Consider the following 19,578-nt stretch of genomic DNA (forward strand, 5'->3'; position numbering starts at 1 on the left):
TCCATCGTGACTTGCGGAGCGGAGCATATGGTTTAGCTTTATCTCTCATTGTTTGTGTACTTTTTTTTTTTCACTGCGAGAGCATGTCTGTCAGCAGTTCTGTGACACGGCCTCGCTGTTTGCCTCCTTTCAAGGAAAGCTCATTTTAACTTGAAGCTGTGTTGGAATTCAACCCCACACTGCCCAAGTCTCCAGTCCTCAATGAGGAGAATAGGTTGAGGGAAATCCCTTCCCATGTATCTCTTTCTTCTGGATTTTTGCCTCCTAAGCTCTACATTCTTTACAGCCACATGGCCCTTCGTGCTCTGCTTGCTGTGAGCTGAATGCTCAACTAGTTGCGCATTCAGCTCACAGCATTCTGGGTTGTGGTGAGTTTTTTGTGTTCCAGAAGCATTCTCTCCCAATGTTTCGCCCACATCTATGTCAGGCATCCTCAGAGGTTGTGAGGTCAGGAGGAAATGCTTCTGGAACGTGGCCATACAGCCCGAAAAACTCACAGCAACCCAGTGATACCGGCGATGAAAGCCTTCAACAATACAAGTTTTCTATCTCTGCGTATTTTTGGATGCTCTGCTGTTTTGGATAGTTTTCCCCAACTATGTGCACCTCCATTGTCTAATCCAGGGGTCCCCAAACTAAGGCCTGGGGGCCACATGCGGCCCATCGAAGCCATTTATCCGGCCCCCACGGTGGCGGCTCCCTCCTCCTCCACATGCCTTTCCCACCTCCTCCCTCGCCTGGTGCGTGCCTTCCAAAACTTTGCTTGTTTATAATAGTATTTTAATTATTATTTAATTAATTATTAATTATTAAGGGGTGCTTTACTAGTGCTTTTGGTGCACAAAGGCAGAAGGGGGTTGGACTAAATGGCCCAAGGAGTCTCTTCCAACCCTCTTTATTATTATTGTTGTTGTTGTTGTTGACAGAAGGACACAGTATAACACAGCAAATGAGATGTATATGCTGGATTTCATATCACAAAATCTCAAGTCGAACACTTCCCAAGCATTTAGGCCTGTGTGATATTATTATTATTATTATTATTATTATTGACACAACTACATAGTCTGACACAGCAAACAAGTTAGATATGCTGGATTTCGTATCACAAAATCACAAGTCGAACACTTTCCAAGTGTCTAGGACTGTGTGATGTATTATTATTATTATTATTATTATTATTATTATTATTATTATTATTATTATTATTTATTGTATGACACAGCAAAAAAGATAGATATGCTGGATTTCGTATCACCAAAATCACAAGTCGAACACTTCCCAAGCATTTAGGCCTGTGTGATTTTATTATTATTATTATTATTATTATTGACACAACGACATAGTCTGACACAGCAAACAAGTTAGATATGCTGGATTTCGTACCACAAAATCACAAGTCAAACACTTCTCAAGCGTTTAGGACTGTGTGATGTATTTTCGGATGGGAAACACTTGGGAAGTTATTATTACTATTATTATTATTATTATTATTATTATTATTATTACAGTAGAGTCTCACTTGTCCAACATAAACGGGCCGGCAGAATGTTGGATAAGCAAATATGTTGGATAATAAGGAGGTGTTAAGGAAAAGCCTATTAAACATCAAATTAGGTTATGATTTTACAAATTAAGCACCAAATCATCATGTTATACAACAAATTTGACAGAAAAAATAGTTCACTATGCAGTAATGCTACATAGTAATTACTGTATTTACGAATTTAGCACCAAAATATCATGATGTATTGAAAACATTGACTACAAAAATGTGTTGGATAATCCAGAACGTTGTATAAGCAAGTGTTGGATAAGTGAGACTCTACTGTATTATTATTATTATTATTATTATTATTATTAACAACATTAAGGCTGGGTGGCCATCTGTCAGGGGTGCTTTGCTTGTGCTTTTGGTGCACAAAGGTAGAAGGGGGTTGGACTCAATGGCCCAAAGGGTCTCTTCCAATTCTCTTTATTGTTTTTATTATTATTATGATTATTATTAACATTGAGACTGTATTTGTTCCCATTTTGTTTGTTTACTTCAAAATAAGATCTATGCAGTGTGCATGGGAATTTGTTCATAGTTTAAAAAAAAACTATAGTCCGGCTCTCCAACGGTCTGAGGGACCGTGAACTGGCCCTCTGTTTAAAAAGTTTGGGGACCCCTGGTCTAATCCCTCCAGCCCACATTTTGCCTACCCATAATAATCTTTATATATATATATATATATATATATATATATATATATATACACTAGCTGTGCCCGGCCACGCGTTGCTGTGGCGTTGTCTGGTGGTGTTGATGAGAAATTGTTGAGGTAGTGGTGGTATTCCTTCTACCATGCAGGAGGACACAATCCAAGCACTCCTGACAAATGGCCATCCAGCCTCTACATAATAATGATGATGATGAAGATGATGATGATGATAATAATAATAATAATAATAATAATAATAATAATAATAATAATAGAAGCATAGAATCCAAGAGTTTGGAGAGACCCCTAAGGCCATCAGCCCAACCCTTTCTCCTATGCAGCAGGACACAATCCAAGCATTCACAACACATGGACAACGTATAAGAACTATACACTACTACACAGGGATATAGACCCCCTCTACCCTCACCACTTACACAGTACACAAACAACCAAATGCATACTAAACATAAAGACTACCATACAACAGACATTCAATACCACCACTACCTCAACAAGTTCTCACCAACACCACCAGACAACGCCACAGCATAGCATGGCCGGGCACAGCTAGTAAGCTTATAAATGGGTAATATAGCTAGCTGTGTGGAAGGGCCTTGAGTCTACACGGCCATATAATCTAGTTAAAATAAGATAATCTGTATCTTATAGGCAGTGTGGAAGAGGCTGAGGCCTAACTTTGCCTGTCCTCTGGGCTGAGTAGGTTGCTAGGAGACCAAGTGGGCGGAGCTTAGCCCTCTAACTGGCAGTAATTGGATAAAAACAATTATTCCTTTCCCTCTAATTAGGACTTTATTTTTCTTTTCTTTTTGTTGTATCAACCTAGAGGCGTGGATGATGGGTTGTGTTGTCAAATTTCGAGGTTGGGGGGCCTGTAGTTTTGTTGTTTTGTCCGGTGCCCTGATTCCATCACTCTTATATATATATATAGATAAGTCAAAGTATGTATGTTGGTTGGTTGGTTGTTTTGTAGCACAAAGGCTTCTCCGTGGCTTGATGGATCTGGACCCCACTTGGCACACAGACTTGTCCTTCCCCAACATAAATAATTGTAGAGTTTCAATTGCAAAACAGACCCTATTTTCAGACAAAAGACCCCCAAAAGTAAAGAAATATATATGTAGCGCTCAGGTGCCACCAGCAGAGGGCAGTAAATAGATAGAAAGGATTAGCTTCTAGCCTATTGGTAAGTATGTAGCACTCAAATGCAACCAGAAGAGGGCACTATATAGAAAAGTTTGTTTTGTATATAATTGTGATTGCTTACTATATTGTATGTGTAGATTTAGTATGCATTTTCCCCCTTAACTCTATGTTATGTAAGGTTGTGGGAGGGACTATAGACCATGTGACTATTCAGACTGAGACTCCATTTTAGAAATCACTACAGTGTAGAAAGTCAATACAGTATGCAGTTAGTTGTGTTCATAGGCTGCTGTGGGTAGTCGGTCTGTATTGAGTAAATGTTCAGTAATGTAGTAGACTGAAGAGAGTGTTAGTCTGTATGCAACAAACAAGAGACTAAAATAGAATGCTTTAGAGCAGTGATTCCCAAAGTGGGCGCTACTGCCCCCTGGTGGGCACTGCAGCAATCCAGGAGGGCGGTGATGGCACCTATTAGGACATGGGGCGGAGCCAGAGGAGGGGCGGGGCCTCTTCCCAAGTGCCGGAGACAGGGCTGAGCACCTAAGGCGCCTGTTAGGACACAGGGGGCGGAGCTAGAGGAGTGGGCGTGGCTTCTTCCCAAGAGCCCGAGTCAGGGCCGAGAATCTATACCTCTCCTGAGATGCCTGTTGGGACAAAGAGGGCGGAGCTAGGGAAGGGGGCGGGGCCTCCTTCCAAGAGCTGGAGACAGGGCTGAGCCTCTATACCTCCCCTGAGAGGCCTTTTAGGACTAAAGGGCGGGGCTAGGGGTGGGGGCGGGGCCTCTTCCCAAGAGCGTGAAACAGGGCTGAGCCTCTATACTTCTCCTGAGACGCTTGTTGGGACAAAGAGGGCGGAGCTAGAGGTGGGGGCGGGGCCTCCTTCCAAGAGCCCGAGACAGGGCTGAGCCTCTATACCTCTTCTGAGAGGCCTTTTAGGACTAAAGGGCGGGGCTATACCTCCCCTGAGGCGCTTGTTAGAACACGGGGGTGGGGTATAGAGGTTCATCCCTGTCAGACACTTGGGAAGAGGCCACGCCCCCTCCTCTAGCCCCGCCCCCTGTGTCCTGGCAGGCCCCGCAGGACAGGGATAGAAGCTCAGCCCTGCCTCGGAGCTCGTAACTCTGCCCATCCCAGTCCTGGCCACCCATTTGTGGCCCCGCCCACCTTCACCTCCCCTCGCAGCCCTGCATCTTGGACTAGGGGAGAGGCTCAGCCCCGCCCTCTTGAGCAGGAGCCACGCCCACCCCTCTTTCCAGGGGGTGCTGAGTAATATTTTTTTCTAGAAAGTGGACGGCAGGTCAAATAAGTTTGGGAACCACTGCATTAGTCTGTTTGCAACAAGGAAGAAACGAAAACAAAATGCTTTAGAGAATTACTGTTTAAACTCTCAACCAATAAGAAATCTAACTGTACGCTGAGTAAATGAAGTTTGTGAGTAAATTAACTATGTATGAGGGAAAGCAAGGGAAGCGGTTCATCTCCCAGATCCAAAACACATCAAGCAAAGTACATATTTGACCAGCTTTGCCGGACCACCACCCTGACACACACTTAACCTATTCTGACTCCTCCGTTTACATAAGCCTTCATGCAAACTGACCGAAGAAACCATGCCATGAATAAGTTTATTCTGGACTCTGGAGGGGGGAAGAAGAAAAAAAACAAAGGACAGACCGAAATACCGTATTGCACAACCTGTACTTTGCTTCCCTCTGAAAAACAAGACCATTAAGGGAGAGGCGAAAGGGTCACGTCCTCCCTGGAATGGAGGGATTTGCACCAAGTCTTGGATCCTCCCCAAACCGGGGGGCGGACAACTTGGTCGGACAACGGGAAACTCAGCACACATGCAAACGACAAACAAACAATTTGAAAACTTTTCGGAGACCCTTGTGGCGCATTTTCCTTGGCACAGAACACACACCCCAAAGTGGGAGGCCAAATAAAACTTGTGCCACAAGAGGCTCGGTTGTTTTTGCTCCGGCGGAATTGCATGGCCGGTTTCTCTGGGATTCTGAATAAGTATTGAATAATAATAATAATAACGACAACACCTTATTTATATCCCACCCTTCTCGAGGGGACTCAGAGTGGATTACAGTATATACAGGGAAACATTCAGTGCCTTGAGTGCAATGACATATAATGAGACACAAATACACGGACAAAGGCAAAGGCTTCTCCTTTCATTTCCGGCTCTGGAGGCGGTGCTCATCAATGCCTTATTACAATGACATATAATGAGACACAAATACACGAACAAAGGCAAAGGCTTCTCCTTTCATCTCCGGCTCTGGAGGCGGTGCTCATCAATGCCTTATTACAATGACATATAATGAGACACAAATACACGAACAAAGGCAAAGGCTTCTCCTTTCGTTTCCGGCTCTGGAGGTGTGATGGGCCTTGTAGTCCCGTTCCTAGTACTATTGTGGCAGACGAAGAGGAAAACATGGGATTTACACCGTTTCAGCCAGAAACGGAGCCCCTGCACCTGGAGGATGTTTGCCCTCAAGAAGTCAGCCAAACAAGCCTTGGGCAGAATTCTCCCCCGTTTTCTCGAAAGGACAATTATAATAAAGATAGAGGCGCTAGGGAGGCGAATCACCGAAGCACCAGAATCGCAGCCAAACAATTAGCTGATTAGGTCTGCTTCCCTTGGGAAATTCTAAGGAGTCATGCATCTGGACAGAGATGAGTTTCACTTCTAGTTCTCCAGGGAAAGCGTTCTTCTGGCGGGAAACGAGACCCTATTTAGGGGTTTTGCCGCGAAGGAAACCTTGCGGAGTCAATTCGTCAGCTTCAGGAGTGAGATCGTGTGTAGACTTCGTACTCCAGTTCCCTGTTTCCCGGATCAAGTTTCCAGCCTTGCCTTGTCCCGCGTTTACCACGGACCTTGTTTTTGCTCTTGTTGCCTTGTTTCAAGTCTTGTTCTAGCCAAGTATCAAGTTTGCTTTCCAGCCTAATTGCCAAGTTTCTATGGACTTAAGGACCTTGTCTTCTCCCCACACTTTGCTTGGCAAAGTGTGTGTTTCGGTTATTGGATTATAACTTTGGACTTTAATATCACATATTGGACATTATTTCCCTGGACTATATTTGACCTTTCCTGAAAGGTCTACTTCTGAACTATATTCTACACTTGTTTTTATTGACTTTATATATTTCCTTAATAAAGATATTAGATAGATTCTGGTCTCTGCGCATGGTTATTGGTGCTCCGCAGCCTGGGTCCTGACAGGAGGCGGTGCTCATCAATGCCTTGTTATAATGACATTTAATGAGACACAAATACACAAACAAAGGCAAAGGCTTCTCCTTTCATCTCCGGCTCTGGAGGTGGTGCTCATCAATGCCTTGTTACAATGACATTTAATGAGACACAAATACACGGACAAAGGCAAAGGCTTCTCCTTTCATTTCCGGCTCTGGAGGTGGTGCTCATCAATGCCTTGTTACAATGACATATAATGAGACACAAATACACGAACAAAGGCAAAGGCTTCTCCTTTCATCTCCGGCTCTGGAGGCGGTGCTCATCAATGCCTTGTTACAATGACATATAATGAGACACAAATACACAAACAAAGGCAAAGGCTTCTCCTTTCATCTCCGGCTCTGGAGGTGGTGCTCATCAATGCCTTGTTATAATGACATATAATGAGACACAAATACACGAACAACGGCAAAGGCTTCTCCTTTCATCTCCGGCTCTGGAGGAGGTGCTCCAAGTCGAACCTGTGTCCGTAGACACCTGGTCGTGTTGCCGGCATGATTGAGAGACCCTTAACTCGTTGGGTTTGATGTTAGACTAAGTTTGCAGAGGGGTTTAGTTCTCAGCCAGTGAATAAACTGGACTGTTTCTCTCTATTTTAGGTGCAAATTCTTCAGTCTGACCGAGACACCCGAGGACTATACAATCATCGTGGATGAAGAAGGCTTTCTCGGTGAGTTATCAGCGACTGAGAGGTGTGCCAGAAGCGAAGCAAACAAAGTGCCCATAACTCTAGGGTTTGTTACATAATGAATCTTATGTAATCAAGTGGCAACTAAAAATACACTTGGGTTTTCAACTTCTAATGCGGCGGAGCAGGAATTCATGGCTCTCTTGCAATTTTGAGATCAGGAATGCCTGTCGATTACTAAGGACCAGTCTGTATTAGTCCTGCATGATGTTATGCCAATTGAAGTGGCCTCTTGTGCTACTACTGTACCTAATCCCCTCCTGTGTATATACAAGTTGAAGTATGTATGTATATTTATTAGACATGTCCAAAAAATCGTTTTGAATCATATATCGGAATTATTTCGGATTGTTCTCGCTTTTTGATGCGCATTCCGAGACATTGTCTCACAGCGCAACCAGCAATGTAATTCGAACCATTGTTGGCCCATTCTCTAATTGTCTCTTAATGTTTCATTAATTTTCTTCCCCCTCAAATGTTTTTTTAATATATTTAAAAAAAATTTTTTTTTAATTTTTTTGAATGGGAGCTTAGCGCAGCCTAACATGGCTGCCACTCCCCGGCCAATCAGAAGCTTCGCCTCAAGCCATTCTGGGCTGGGTTTTGCGCTGAGAGGGTGGTGGTCTGGTGTCCGTTGCTGCTAGCCTCGTGTCTGGAGGGAGAGGGTAAAGTGGCCCAGTCTGGCTGTTCCCACAGAGGGGTTTGGAGAAAGGTTTAGGGTTTTGTTGCTGGTTCTTTCTCTTAGCAAGGGAATTTCTAGTTTTCAAAGTATCTTTGCACTCCTTGCCAGGGCATTGCTTGGCGTGGTGGTCACTGGTCCATTTCTAATTGAAGGCATTGGGTTAAGGCTTATGGGATTACATAGCTAGAGACACCATTGATTTCCAGTGTCGTCCTTGCTTACAAATAGAGCAAGGGAATTTCTAGTTTTCAAAGTATCTTTGCACAACTTGCAAATTTGATGAGGATAGCTCAAGAAATGAGGGGGAGAGAGCCCTGTAAAAGTCCCCCCCCGTTCCTTTTTTTGTGTGGCGATTGCGCATGCGCGTCCACCACTTCAGAAACATTTAGAATCATTACGAATTTTCGGAAATATCCGAAATTTTTGGGTGAAAAAAATCGGAAATACTTTCTATATCGGAGCGCCAGCGCCCCCTACTTTAGAAACGAGAATTGAAACATTTTTTTCATCGATCGGACATGCCTAATATTTATGTATATGTTTGATCCACAAAAAGTCCTACAAGGTTTGATGGATCTGAATCAATCCAACAACATACTGGTGGGGTTTAGAAGGGAATTAATAGAGGATGTTGAGAGTAGTAGTCCATCCACATCCAGAGAGTCGTGTGAATCTCCCAAACTTGGCCCACATTCCCATCATGACCCAACTTAAAATATTGGTGGATTGGGGGAGGGTGATGATGGGAATTGGAGTTGACTCACATCCATAGGGGTTGCACCCGAATCCGGAGGTGACGAGCCAGATCTAGGACTGATGTAACTTAAATAAAGGTCAAATAAAGTACGGCCACAAACCAACTCTGACCGGTCTTGGTCGAACTCATCCTTGCAGATCCTTTGAGATATTTTTGGTCTTTGCTCCCTCCAGAGCTCCCGGCGTCCGAGCATCTGAGCGTGGCGGACGCGACGTGGTTGGCGCTCAACGTGGTGTCCGGAGGAGGCGGCTTCTCCACCTCCCAGCCCATCGGGGTGACCAAGATTGCTAAGTCGGTGATTGCGCCTCTGGCGGATCAAAACATCTCCGTGTTCATGCTCTCCACCTATCAGACAGACTTCATCTTGGTAAGGAAATGCCATGCAAGCTGACAGTGGGGGAAGGTTTCCAGACCTATAGTGTCTATAGGTCATCATGTCATCCTAATACACTACTAATGAGTATCTATTTGTTTGTCTGTATTATATTTGATTGTTGATGTTGTTTGGTCCTGAAACTGCCTATGGCTTCCTCCATCTTCTGGCCATGGCTCCCTCCATCTTTGGGAGAAGACTTCCTCCATCTTCCTCTTGTTTGGTCATGAAACTGCCTGTGGCTTCCTCCATCTTCTGGCCATGGCTTCCTCCATCTTTGGGAGAAGACTTCCTCCATCTTCATTTTGTTTGGTCATGAAACTGTCCATGGCTTCCTCCATCTTCTGTACATGGCTTCCTCCATCTTTAGGAGAAGACTTCCTCCATCTTCCCCTCGTTTGGTCATGAAACTGCCTGTGGCTTCCTCCATCTTCTGGCCATGGCTTCCTCCATCTTTGGGAGAAGACTTCCTCCATCTTCCCCTCGTTTGGTCATGAAACTGCCTGTGGCTTCCTCCATCTTCTGGCCATGGCTTCCTCCATCTTTGGGAGAAGACTTCCTCCATCTTCCTCTTGTTTGGTCATGAAACTGTCCATGGCTTCCTCCATCTTCTGGCCATGGCTTCCTCCATCTTTGGGAGAAGACTTCCTCCATCTTCCCCTCGTTTGGTCATGAAACTGCCTGTGGCTTCCTCCATCTTCTGGCCATGGCTTCCTCCATCTTTGGGAGAAGACTTCCTCCATCTTCATTTTGTTTGGTCATGAAACTGTCCATGGCTTCCTCCATCTTCTGGCCATGGCTTCCTCCATCTTTGGGAGAAGATTTCCTCCATCTTCCTCTCGTTTGGTCATGAAACTGTCCGTGGCTTCCTCCATCTTCTGGCCATGGCTTCCTCCATCTTTGGGAGAAGACTTCCTCCATCTTCATTTTGTTTGGTCATGAAACTGTCCGTGGCTTCCTCCATCTTCTGGCCATGGCTTCCTCCATCTTTAGGAGAAGACTTCTTCCATCTTCCCCTCGTTTGGTCATGAAACTGCCTGTGGCTTCCTCCATCTTCTGGCCATGGCTTCCTCCATCTTTGGGAGAAGACTTCCTCCATCTTCATTTTGTTTGGTCCTGAAACTGTCCATGGCTTCCTCCATCTTCTGGCCATGGCTTCCTCCATCTTTGGGAGAAGATTTCCTCCATCTTCCTCTCGTTTGGTCATGAAACTGTCCGTGGCTTCCTCCATCTTCTGGCCATGGCTTCCTCCATCTTTGGGAGAAGACTTCCTCCATCTTCCTCTCGTTTGGTCATGAAACTGTCCGTGGCTTCCTCCATCTTCTGGCCATGGCTTCCTCCATCTTTGGGAGAAGACTTCCTCCATCTTCATTTTGTTTGGTCATGAAACTGTCCGTGGCTTCCTCCATCTTCTGGCCATGGCTTCCTCCATCTTTGGGAGAAGACTTCCTCCATCTTCCTCTTGTTTGGTCATGAAACTGTCCATGGCTTCCTCCATCTTCTGGCCATGGCTTCCTCCATCTTTGGGAGAAGACTTCCTCCATCTTCCCCTCGTTTGGTCATGAAACTGCCTGTGGCTTCCTCCATCTTCTGGCAATGGCTTCCTCCATCTTTGGGAGAAGACTTCCTCCATCTTCATTTTGTTTGGTCCTGAAACTGTCCGTGGCTTCCTCCATCTTCTGGCCATGGCTTCCTCCATCTTTGGGAGAAGACTTCCTCCATCTTCCCCTCGTTTGGTCATGAAACTGTCCGTGGCTTCCTCCATCTTCTGGCCATGGCTTCCTCCATCTTTGGGAGAAGACTTCCTCCATCTTCCTCTCGTTTGGTCATGAAACTGCCTGTGGCTTCCTCCATCTTCTGGCCATGGCTTCCTCCATCTTTCGTCTTCTGCCCCTGAAAATTGCCATGGCTTCACCATTTTCAGGAGATGGTTTTCTCCATCTTTCGTCTGGCCCTGAGATTTAATTTAATGTAATTTAATACATTGTTTTTACTTCAAATGTGTAGCATTCGATCTGTTCCCTGCACCACAGACACCTTCCAAATAAATAACTAGTGTGGGGGCGGAACAGGAACAGATGGGTTGTTTGACTTCCTTCTTAAAGTTACACTGTGTTTGACTATGTAAACATGTGTTGTTTACACCAAAAAAATCAATTTCTGGATTTCTCATTAGCATTAGTAATTCTTCACCTCTTTTACCCTCCATGATGCAGTTTTCCGGGTTCCGTTTTTAGGATGGTGTCTTCAGCCTTTCCAGACCTTTATAGGCCCTCACTAGACCCCAATCAGACAATATCATTCAATCCAAGCATCACATTAACATGGTACTTGTTTTCACCAGCAATTTTTTTCCCCTTCTCCACTCCAGGTACGTGAACGGGACCTGCCTTTTGTGATGCACACGCTGGCTTCGGAGTTCACCATCCTCCGGGTCGTGAACGGGGAGACAGTGGCGGCTGACAACCATGGAATATCCAATGGATTTATGAAGCCCAAACTGGGTAGGCCTCTTCTCGCCTCCTCCTATATTCCATTGGCTTTTTGAGCTGCTGCATCACAATGTCGGCTCATGTTGTCCTCAAGGACTCCAAGTAGAATGTCAGGGAAATGGGTGATAGATGTTCTTCCTGACATGCTAGTTTTCTATATACATGGGATTTTTAAAAAGTTATATTAATTCATCTGCAAGGGTCGAGGCCAGGCACCTTTGGATGCAGCCCCAAATCCCATTGGCTTTTTGAACTACTGCATCACAATGTCGGCTCATGTTGTCCACAAGGACTCCAAGTAGAATGTCATGGAAATGGGTAATAGATGTTCTTCCTGACATGCTAGTTTTCTATATACATGGGATTTTTTAAAATTGAAATTAATTCATCTGGAAGTGTCGAGTCCAGGCACCTTTGGATGCAGCCAAAAATCCCATTGGCTTTTTGAGCTGCTGCATCACAATGTCGGCTCATGTTGTCCACAAAGACTCCAAGATCTCATTCTTGTTGAAAGTTCTGAAAGTCGGTCGAAATGAAGTCTTGCGTTTTTTTCTCCCTCTCCTTCAGTTCAGAGACCCGTCGTCCACCCACTTTCCAGTCCAAGTAACATGTTCTGCGTCACCAGCCTGGACCCGGACACCCTTCCTTCCGTGGCTACACTCCTGATGGATGTCATGTTTTACTCCAATGGGTAATTGGCGTGTTTTTTGTTTTACCAAACCACCTATTTTATTGTCTGTCTAGCTTGGGTCCCCGACATTGCTCGGGTTAGTTGAAAAAGTCAATTTGTAATTGTCCAAAATGCAGAAGATTGTGCATGAACTACAACTCACATCATACCAGGTGAACCCCCAGAAACTCCGTCAGTACTTAAAATTTGTTATGTTGGGCAAGTTTCCTCTGGATGCATCACGGGTGGGGTTGAGTCTGCTCTCTGGCTGTGGGGTGAACTACAACTGCCACTATGATGAGTCAGTTCCCTCAAACTCCTCCACTAGGGTTTTGTGTGCCAAGTTTGTTCCATCATTGATGGAGGTCACAGTTTCATTGGTTGTGGGTGAACTACAACTCCCAGAAAAGAAGGTCACTTCCCCATAAACCCTTCCAGTAATCAAATTTCGTCATATCAAGGATGTGTGCCATGTTTGGCCCAGATCCATCGTTGTTTGAGTTCACAGTGCTCTCTGGATGTAGGTGAACTACAACAGGTTGAACGTGCACTATACATCCCAGTTCCTACCCTTTTTGGACTCCGAGCAGAGGGAAAGCAAAGGAAGAGGGGCGTTGGCTTTGAGTTCCAAGTGATACTGTTCTGTCACGTGCTGGGCCTGTAGCTATTGTCTTTGTATAGGATGTATACTTTATGCCCAGCAGGAAGCCAGGGTGCCTAAAGAGAGGTTCTTGAGGGTTTTCCTGAAAAGGATAGTCCTTTGAGTCTTTAATGAAATAACAAAGTCTTTATTGTTGAACAAATAATAAATCTTCAAGGAGTCAAATAACACTTCAAGGTTTCCTTAATAAACTGTTGGCCCTTTCAGTCTTGTCCAAAAAGTCACAGATATCTATACAGTATAGAGGAGGTAAACAAAAGTTGTGTCTGTTAAATCACAGTAATGTTATGCATATATATCCAACAAAATATTAATACGCAGCGGTGTAGTATTTCTAAAATAGATATTACAGGGTTAAATTCTCACAAGTATGTGTACATATAGCAAAACAGTTTGAGTTTAATTCACTCTACTGCTTAAAACATATAGTACAGGGTTAAGCTTTTACTCATATATGCATAAGTAACAAAATAGTTAGAGTTCAATTCACTCTTTTGCGACTTTCTATAACAGTATTATAGTTGCACAGTAGTTGTCTTCTTTTGCTTTTCTGCATATAAGGAAGAGGTAGATAAGTAGAAATGAAGGAAGTCTCTGATATGAGAAATGTTTGTTGCGTCCTTGAAAGGATGCACGACAAAGAGTCCCGGGTTTTTTATCTTTGTTTCGGGTCGAGCCCTTCTTCAGGTTTTTTTTAAAGGACAATTAGGTTGCAGAGACGCTATATTCTCGTTGAATTCTCGTTCCTACATAAATATCAACAGACAAAAAACAATAGATATGCCAAAAGGCACCCACTCACACAGAATAACCGATAAATAATATTATAAATGTCAACGACTAAAAAAACATGCATACGATAACTTACATTCAATTCCTGCGTTGCTCTACATAGAGTATTATACTAAGGTTTTTTTGTTTTGCTATATGTACACATACTTATGAGAATTTAACCCTGTAATATCTATTTTAGAAATACTACACCGCTGCGTATTAATATTTTGTTGGATATATATGCGTAACATTACTGTGATTTAACAGACACAACTTTTGTTTACCTCCCCTTTCAGTCTTGTCCCCAGGGGACAGGCAATTGGCTTTAGATAACTGTGAAAACCCTCTTATAACCTCTCCCAGGCTGTCTATTATATGGGCCTAGCTGATGTGGGACCCACTACCGATTCCAAGTGCGTCTGGGTATCGAGTAGACCTACCAACCAAGGCTTGTAGATGTTTCAGCTGGGGTTGCGTGGATCTGTGGTGCCGAGGTTTCTTTGGAAACTTTAGGGCTGTTTCCCTTAGGAACTGTGAGGCTGAGAGGCTGTAAGCTCTCGCCAGAGCCTTTGGGACCTTTTCCCCTGGAATTTCCATTTCTGTTTTCTCGGATGTTCTATATCCCCGGATGTTATTGAGATATGAAGCTTTTCTACGGGACGAGCTGGTCTACGTCCTATAGCTTAGCTTCCTTAAGTGAGACTAACTTAAAAATGGCTCCTTCCCTCCCAGAGCCCTGAACAAAGGGCGGAACCAAACTTGATGATTGACAGGCGGCCTGTCCTATGATTGCAAACATTAGCAGCAAGAAAATAAAGTCGGAGTTTCTGGTACAGCCGTACCAGCACAGATACGAAGGCATCTCCCATCCCCACCCGACTCAAAAAGGTCTCGATTTGTGCCTCGAAGGTATTTATTTCAACACTCAGCCGTGGCATCTTCTTTCCTGCAGAGTAAAAGATCCCGAAGACTCTGGTCACATCCGCTTCTTCTCCTTTTCTCTCATTGAGGGTTACATTTCTTTGGTGATGGATGTCCAGACACAGAAAAGGTAAGACTTTCCAACCGGGTTTCCTGGGATACGATGTTGTCAGACACTCCCAATCTCCAGATGGAATATAGGTCCTGTCGGATGCATCGTTTTTCCATCTATATATATAAAAGAGTGATGGCATCATGGCAGCGGACAAAACAACAAAAGTAAACACCCCACAACCTCGAAAATTGACAGCACAACCCCTCATCCATGCCTCTAGGTTGATACAACAAAAAGAAAAGAAAAATAAAGTCTTAATTAGAGGGAGATGAATAACTGGTTTTATCCAATTGCTGCCAGTTAGAAGGCTAAGCTCTGCTCACTTGGTCTCCTAGCAACCCACTCAGCCCAGGGGACCCTTTACCTTAACTACCATCAATTCCTCAATACTTTATTTCCCATACCACCATACTTCGCCACAGCAACGCGTGGCCGGGCACAGCTAGTATATATATAAAAGGGTAATGGAATCACGGCACCGGACAAAACAACTAAACTGAACGCCCCACAACCTCGAAAATTGACAGCACAACCTCTCATCCACGGCTCTACGTTCATACAACAAAAAGAAAAGAAAAATAAAGTCCTAGCCACAGCGTGTGGCCGGGCACAGCTAGTATATATATATATATATATATAAGCTGTGCCCGGCCACGCGTTGCTGTGGCGAAGTATGGTGGTATGGGAATATTCAGGAATTGGTGGTAGTTAAGGTAAAGGGTAAACGTTTTCCCCTGACATTAAGTGCAGTCGTGTCTGACTCTGGGGGTTGGTGCTCATCTCCATTTCTAAGCCGAAGATCTGGCGTTGTCCGTAGACTCCTAAAAGGTCATGACTGCATGGAGTGCCGTTACCTTCCTGCTGGAGCAGTACCTATTGATCTACTCACATTTGCATGTTTTTGAAGTTTAGGGTTGGCAGAAGCTGGGGCTAACAGTGGGGGCTCTCTCTGCTCCCCCAATTCAAACCTGCGACCTTTCGGTCCAGAAGTTCAGCAGCTCAGCGCTTTCACACGCTGCACCATCAGGGGATATTATTTCCTAAAGCTTTTGAATATACAGTATTTCTGATTTTTTTTGTCTGTTGGAGGCAAGTATGAATGCTGCAATTAGGCAAAATGATTAGCATGTAATGGACTTGCAGCTTTAAAGACTGGCTGCTTCCTCCCCGAGTGAATTTTTTGTTGGGAGGTGTTAGCTGGCCCTGATTGTTTCCTTTCTGGAACTCCCAATTTCCCTGCTTTCAGAGTGTTGGTCTTTATTTACTGTCCTGGTTTTAGAAATTATATTGTTCTGTATTATTCTACCACAGCAATTATTTCATATTACAGTAGAATCTCACTTATCCAACATTCGCTTATCCAATGTTCTGGATTATCCAACGCACTCTGCCTTTTCGTAGTCAATGTTTTTGTAGTCAGTGTTTTAAATTCATTGTGATATTTTGGTGGTAAATTTGTAAATACAGTAATTACAACATAGCATTACTGCGCATGGAACTACTTTTTCTGTCAAATTTGTTGTATAACATGATGTTTTGGTGCTTAATTTGTATAATGATTACCTAATTTGATGTTTAATAGGCTTTTCCCGAATCCCTTCTTATTATCCAACATATTCTTTTATCCAACGTTCTGCAGGCCTGTTTATATTGAATAAGTGAGACTCTACTGTATATTGATAATCTTAAATTATCTGCTCAGAACTGGATTATATGAGGCCCCTTCTTCACAGCTGTATAAAATGCACATTGAAGTGGATTATATGGCAGTGTGGAGTCAAAATAATCCAGTTCAAAGCAGAGAATATAAGATTCTAAATGGGTTATATAGCTGTGTGGAAGGGCCTTTAGTCTACACTGCCATATAATCCAGTGGAAATTAGATAATCTGTGGAAGAGGCCTAAGTGAGGCCTAACTCTGCCTGTCCTCTGGGCTGAGTCGGTTGCTAGGAGACCAAGTGGGTGGAGCTTAGCCTTCTAACTGGCAGCAATTGGATAAAAACAATTATTCCTCTCCCTCTAATTAGGACTTTATTTTTCTTTTCTTTTTGTTGTATCAACCTAGAGCCGTGGATGATGGGTTGTGTTGTCAAATTTCGAGGTTGGGGGGCCTGTAGTTTTGTTGTTTTGTCCACTGCCCTGATGCCATCACTCTTTTATATATATAGATATAGTATCGTATTGGGGCAGATCTTATTCATTCATTCTCTGTGTGTATCTCTTCCAGATTCCCTAATAATTTGTTGTTTACAAGCGCGTCTGGGGAGCTCTGGAAGATGGTCCGCATCGGCGGGCAGCCCCTTGGTTTTGGTACGTTGATGGCAGTCAAGAAAACAACAGCAACCACAACAATAATAATAATAATTGGACACCCCCCACACACACATACCTATTTTCACTTTTATTATGTGTATCGATATTATCAAATAGGAGTTACATCCTTGGGATGTGTACGAACGGCGGTCGCATTCAATATTCTTGGCCAACTAGGCTTACCAAGGAAACCGTCCATGTGCCCAGATCATTCCTGTTCCGTTTTAATGAGTTTGTTCGGTTGTTCTTGCAGATGAATGTGGAATCGTGGCCCAGATCTCGGAGCCTTTGGCGGCGGCTGACATCCCGGCTTATTACATTAGTACTTTTAAGTTCGACCATGCACTGGTAAGTCATCGCAAGCGGTCTGATATTTAATTTATAAGAAACATATAATCGCAAACTTACAATGGTACAGAGTGGGCCCTGAGTCCTCTCAAGATGGAGTGGTACATACATAAAGTTTTATTACAGTAGAGCCCCGCTTATCCGACTTCCGCTCATCCGATGCACCGTATTATCCGGCCACAGCGGCCACCTTTGACGTTTTCCCTTGCTCGTTGGCTCACTCACCAGGCCAGGTTCTGCTTCTGCCACCACTGCCGCCATTGCTGCCGGGATCCGGCCTGGTGGGTGGGTGGGTGAGTGAGTGAGCAAGGAGGGCCTTTGCCGCCCACCTTTGCTCACCTGCCCTCACTCACTTACTCACTCACTCACCAGGTCGGGTCTGGTTCTGCTGCCACTGCTGCCGTCACTGCCAGGACCCGGCCTGGTGAGTAAGTGAGTGAGCAAGGGAGGGAGGCCTTTGTCACCCACCTTTGCTCACCTGCCCTCATTCACTTACTCACTCACCAGGCCGGGTCTGGTTTTGCCGCCACTGCCGTCATCGCTGCCAGGACCCGACCTGGTGAGTACTTGAGTGAGTGAGTGAGCAAGGGAGGGAGGCCTTTGCCGCCCACCTTTGCTCACCTGCCCTCACTCACTCACTCACTCACCAGGCCGGTCTGGTTCTGCTGCCACTGCAGCCGTCACTGCCAGGACCCGGCCTTGTGAGTGAGTGAGTGAGCGAGGGAGGCCTTTGCCACCCACCTTTACTCACCTGCCCTCACTCACTAGGCTGAGTTCTGGTTCTGCCACCGTCGCTGCTGGAACCCAGCCTGGTGAGTGAGTGAGCGAGGGAGGGCCTTTGCCGTCCACCTTTGCTCGCCTGCCCTCACTCACTTATTCACTTACCAGGCCAGGTCCTGGTTCTGCCGCCACTGCCGCCGTCACTGCCAGGACCTGGCCTGGTGAGTAAGTGAGTGAGCGAGTGAGCAAGGGAGGGAGGCCTTTGCCGCCCACCTTCGCTCGCCTGCCCTCACTCACTCACTTACTCACCAGGCCGGGTCCTGCTTCTGCTGCCACTGCCACCATCACTGCTGGGACCTGGCCTAGTAAGTGAGCGGGAAAGGTAAGCCTTTGCTGCTTACCTTCGTTTGCCCGCCCTCACTCATTCACTCACTCACTGGGCTGGGTCCTGGTCCTGCCGTTGCTGCTGGGACCCATCCCAGTGAGTGAGCCAGTGAGCGAGGGAGGGTGGGCGGGCAGCAAAGGAGCAGCGGCGACAGAAGCTTCCTCCTCCTCTTCCTCGATGGCCAGCCTGCTGAGGAGGAGGAGGAGGCGGCTCTTCCCCAGCAACAGGGAACGAAGCTCCTTCTTCTGCCACCCTCCCTATTATCCAACAGTTTTGCTCATCCAACATTCTGCCTGTCTGTTTATGTCGCATAACTGAGACTCTACATTATTGTTATTATTACTACTACTACTACTACTACTATTATTATTATTATTGTATGACACAGCAAACAAGATAGATCTGCTGGATTTCGTATCACAAAATCACAAGTCGAACACTTCCCAAGTGTCTAGGACTGTGTGAAGTATTTTCGGATGATGCGCGCAGATCCCAGCAGGGTGGCCTTTTGCAGTTGGCAGATCGTGATTTTGTCAATGTCTATTGTTTCCAAATGCCGGCTGAGATCTTTTGGCACGGCACCCAGTGTGCCGATCACCACCAGGACTACCTGTACTTTGAAGTTCAATCTTGAGGTCCTGATAGCGGCTGAGTTTTTCCTGTTGTTTTTCCTCAATGCGACTGTCACCTGGAATGGCAACATCAATGATCCAAACCTTTTTCTTTTCCACAACTGTGATATCTGGTGTGTTGTGTTCCAGAACTTTGTCAGTCTGGATTTGGAAGTCCCACAGTATCTTTGCGTGCTCATTTTCCAATACTTTTGCAGGTTTGTGATCCCACCAGTTATTTGCTGCTGGGAGGTGGTACTTGAGGCATAAGTTCCAATGAATCATTTGGGCCACATAGTTGTGCCTCTGTTTGTAGTCTGTCTGTGCGATTTTCTTACAGCAGCTGAGGATATGATCAGTGGTTTCGTCGGTTTCTTTGCAGAGTCTGCATTTTGGGTCATCAGCTGATTTTTCGATCTTG

General features: G+C 45.0%; 1 protein-coding gene across 1 annotated transcript in view; it reads left to right on the forward strand.

Annotated features, from left to right (window-relative positions):
* castor2 (cytosolic arginine sensor for mTORC1 subunit 2) overlaps positions 1–19,578 on the forward strand; it is a 34,381-nt gene that overhangs the window by 9,940 nt on the left and 4,863 nt on the right. The window contains exons 2-8 of the mRNA XM_062959728.1: positions 7,247–7,317; positions 8,948–9,141; positions 11,519–11,651; positions 12,207–12,330; positions 14,697–14,795; positions 17,008–17,090; positions 17,347–17,441. Coding sequence (XP_062815798.1) covers positions 7,247–7,317; positions 8,948–9,141; positions 11,519–11,651; positions 12,207–12,330; positions 14,697–14,795; positions 17,008–17,090; positions 17,347–17,441 — 799 coding nt within the window. The remainder of the gene's footprint in view (positions 1–7,246; positions 7,318–8,947; positions 9,142–11,518; positions 11,652–12,206; positions 12,331–14,696; positions 14,796–17,007; positions 17,091–17,346; positions 17,442–19,578) is intronic.

The sequence above is a fragment of the Anolis carolinensis genome, unplaced genomic scaffold, assembly GCF_035594765.1.
Source record: "Anolis carolinensis isolate JA03-04 unplaced genomic scaffold, rAnoCar3.1.pri scaffold_7, whole genome shotgun sequence".
Taxonomy (NCBI): Eukaryota; Metazoa; Chordata; class Lepidosauria; order Squamata; family Dactyloidae; genus Anolis; species Anolis carolinensis.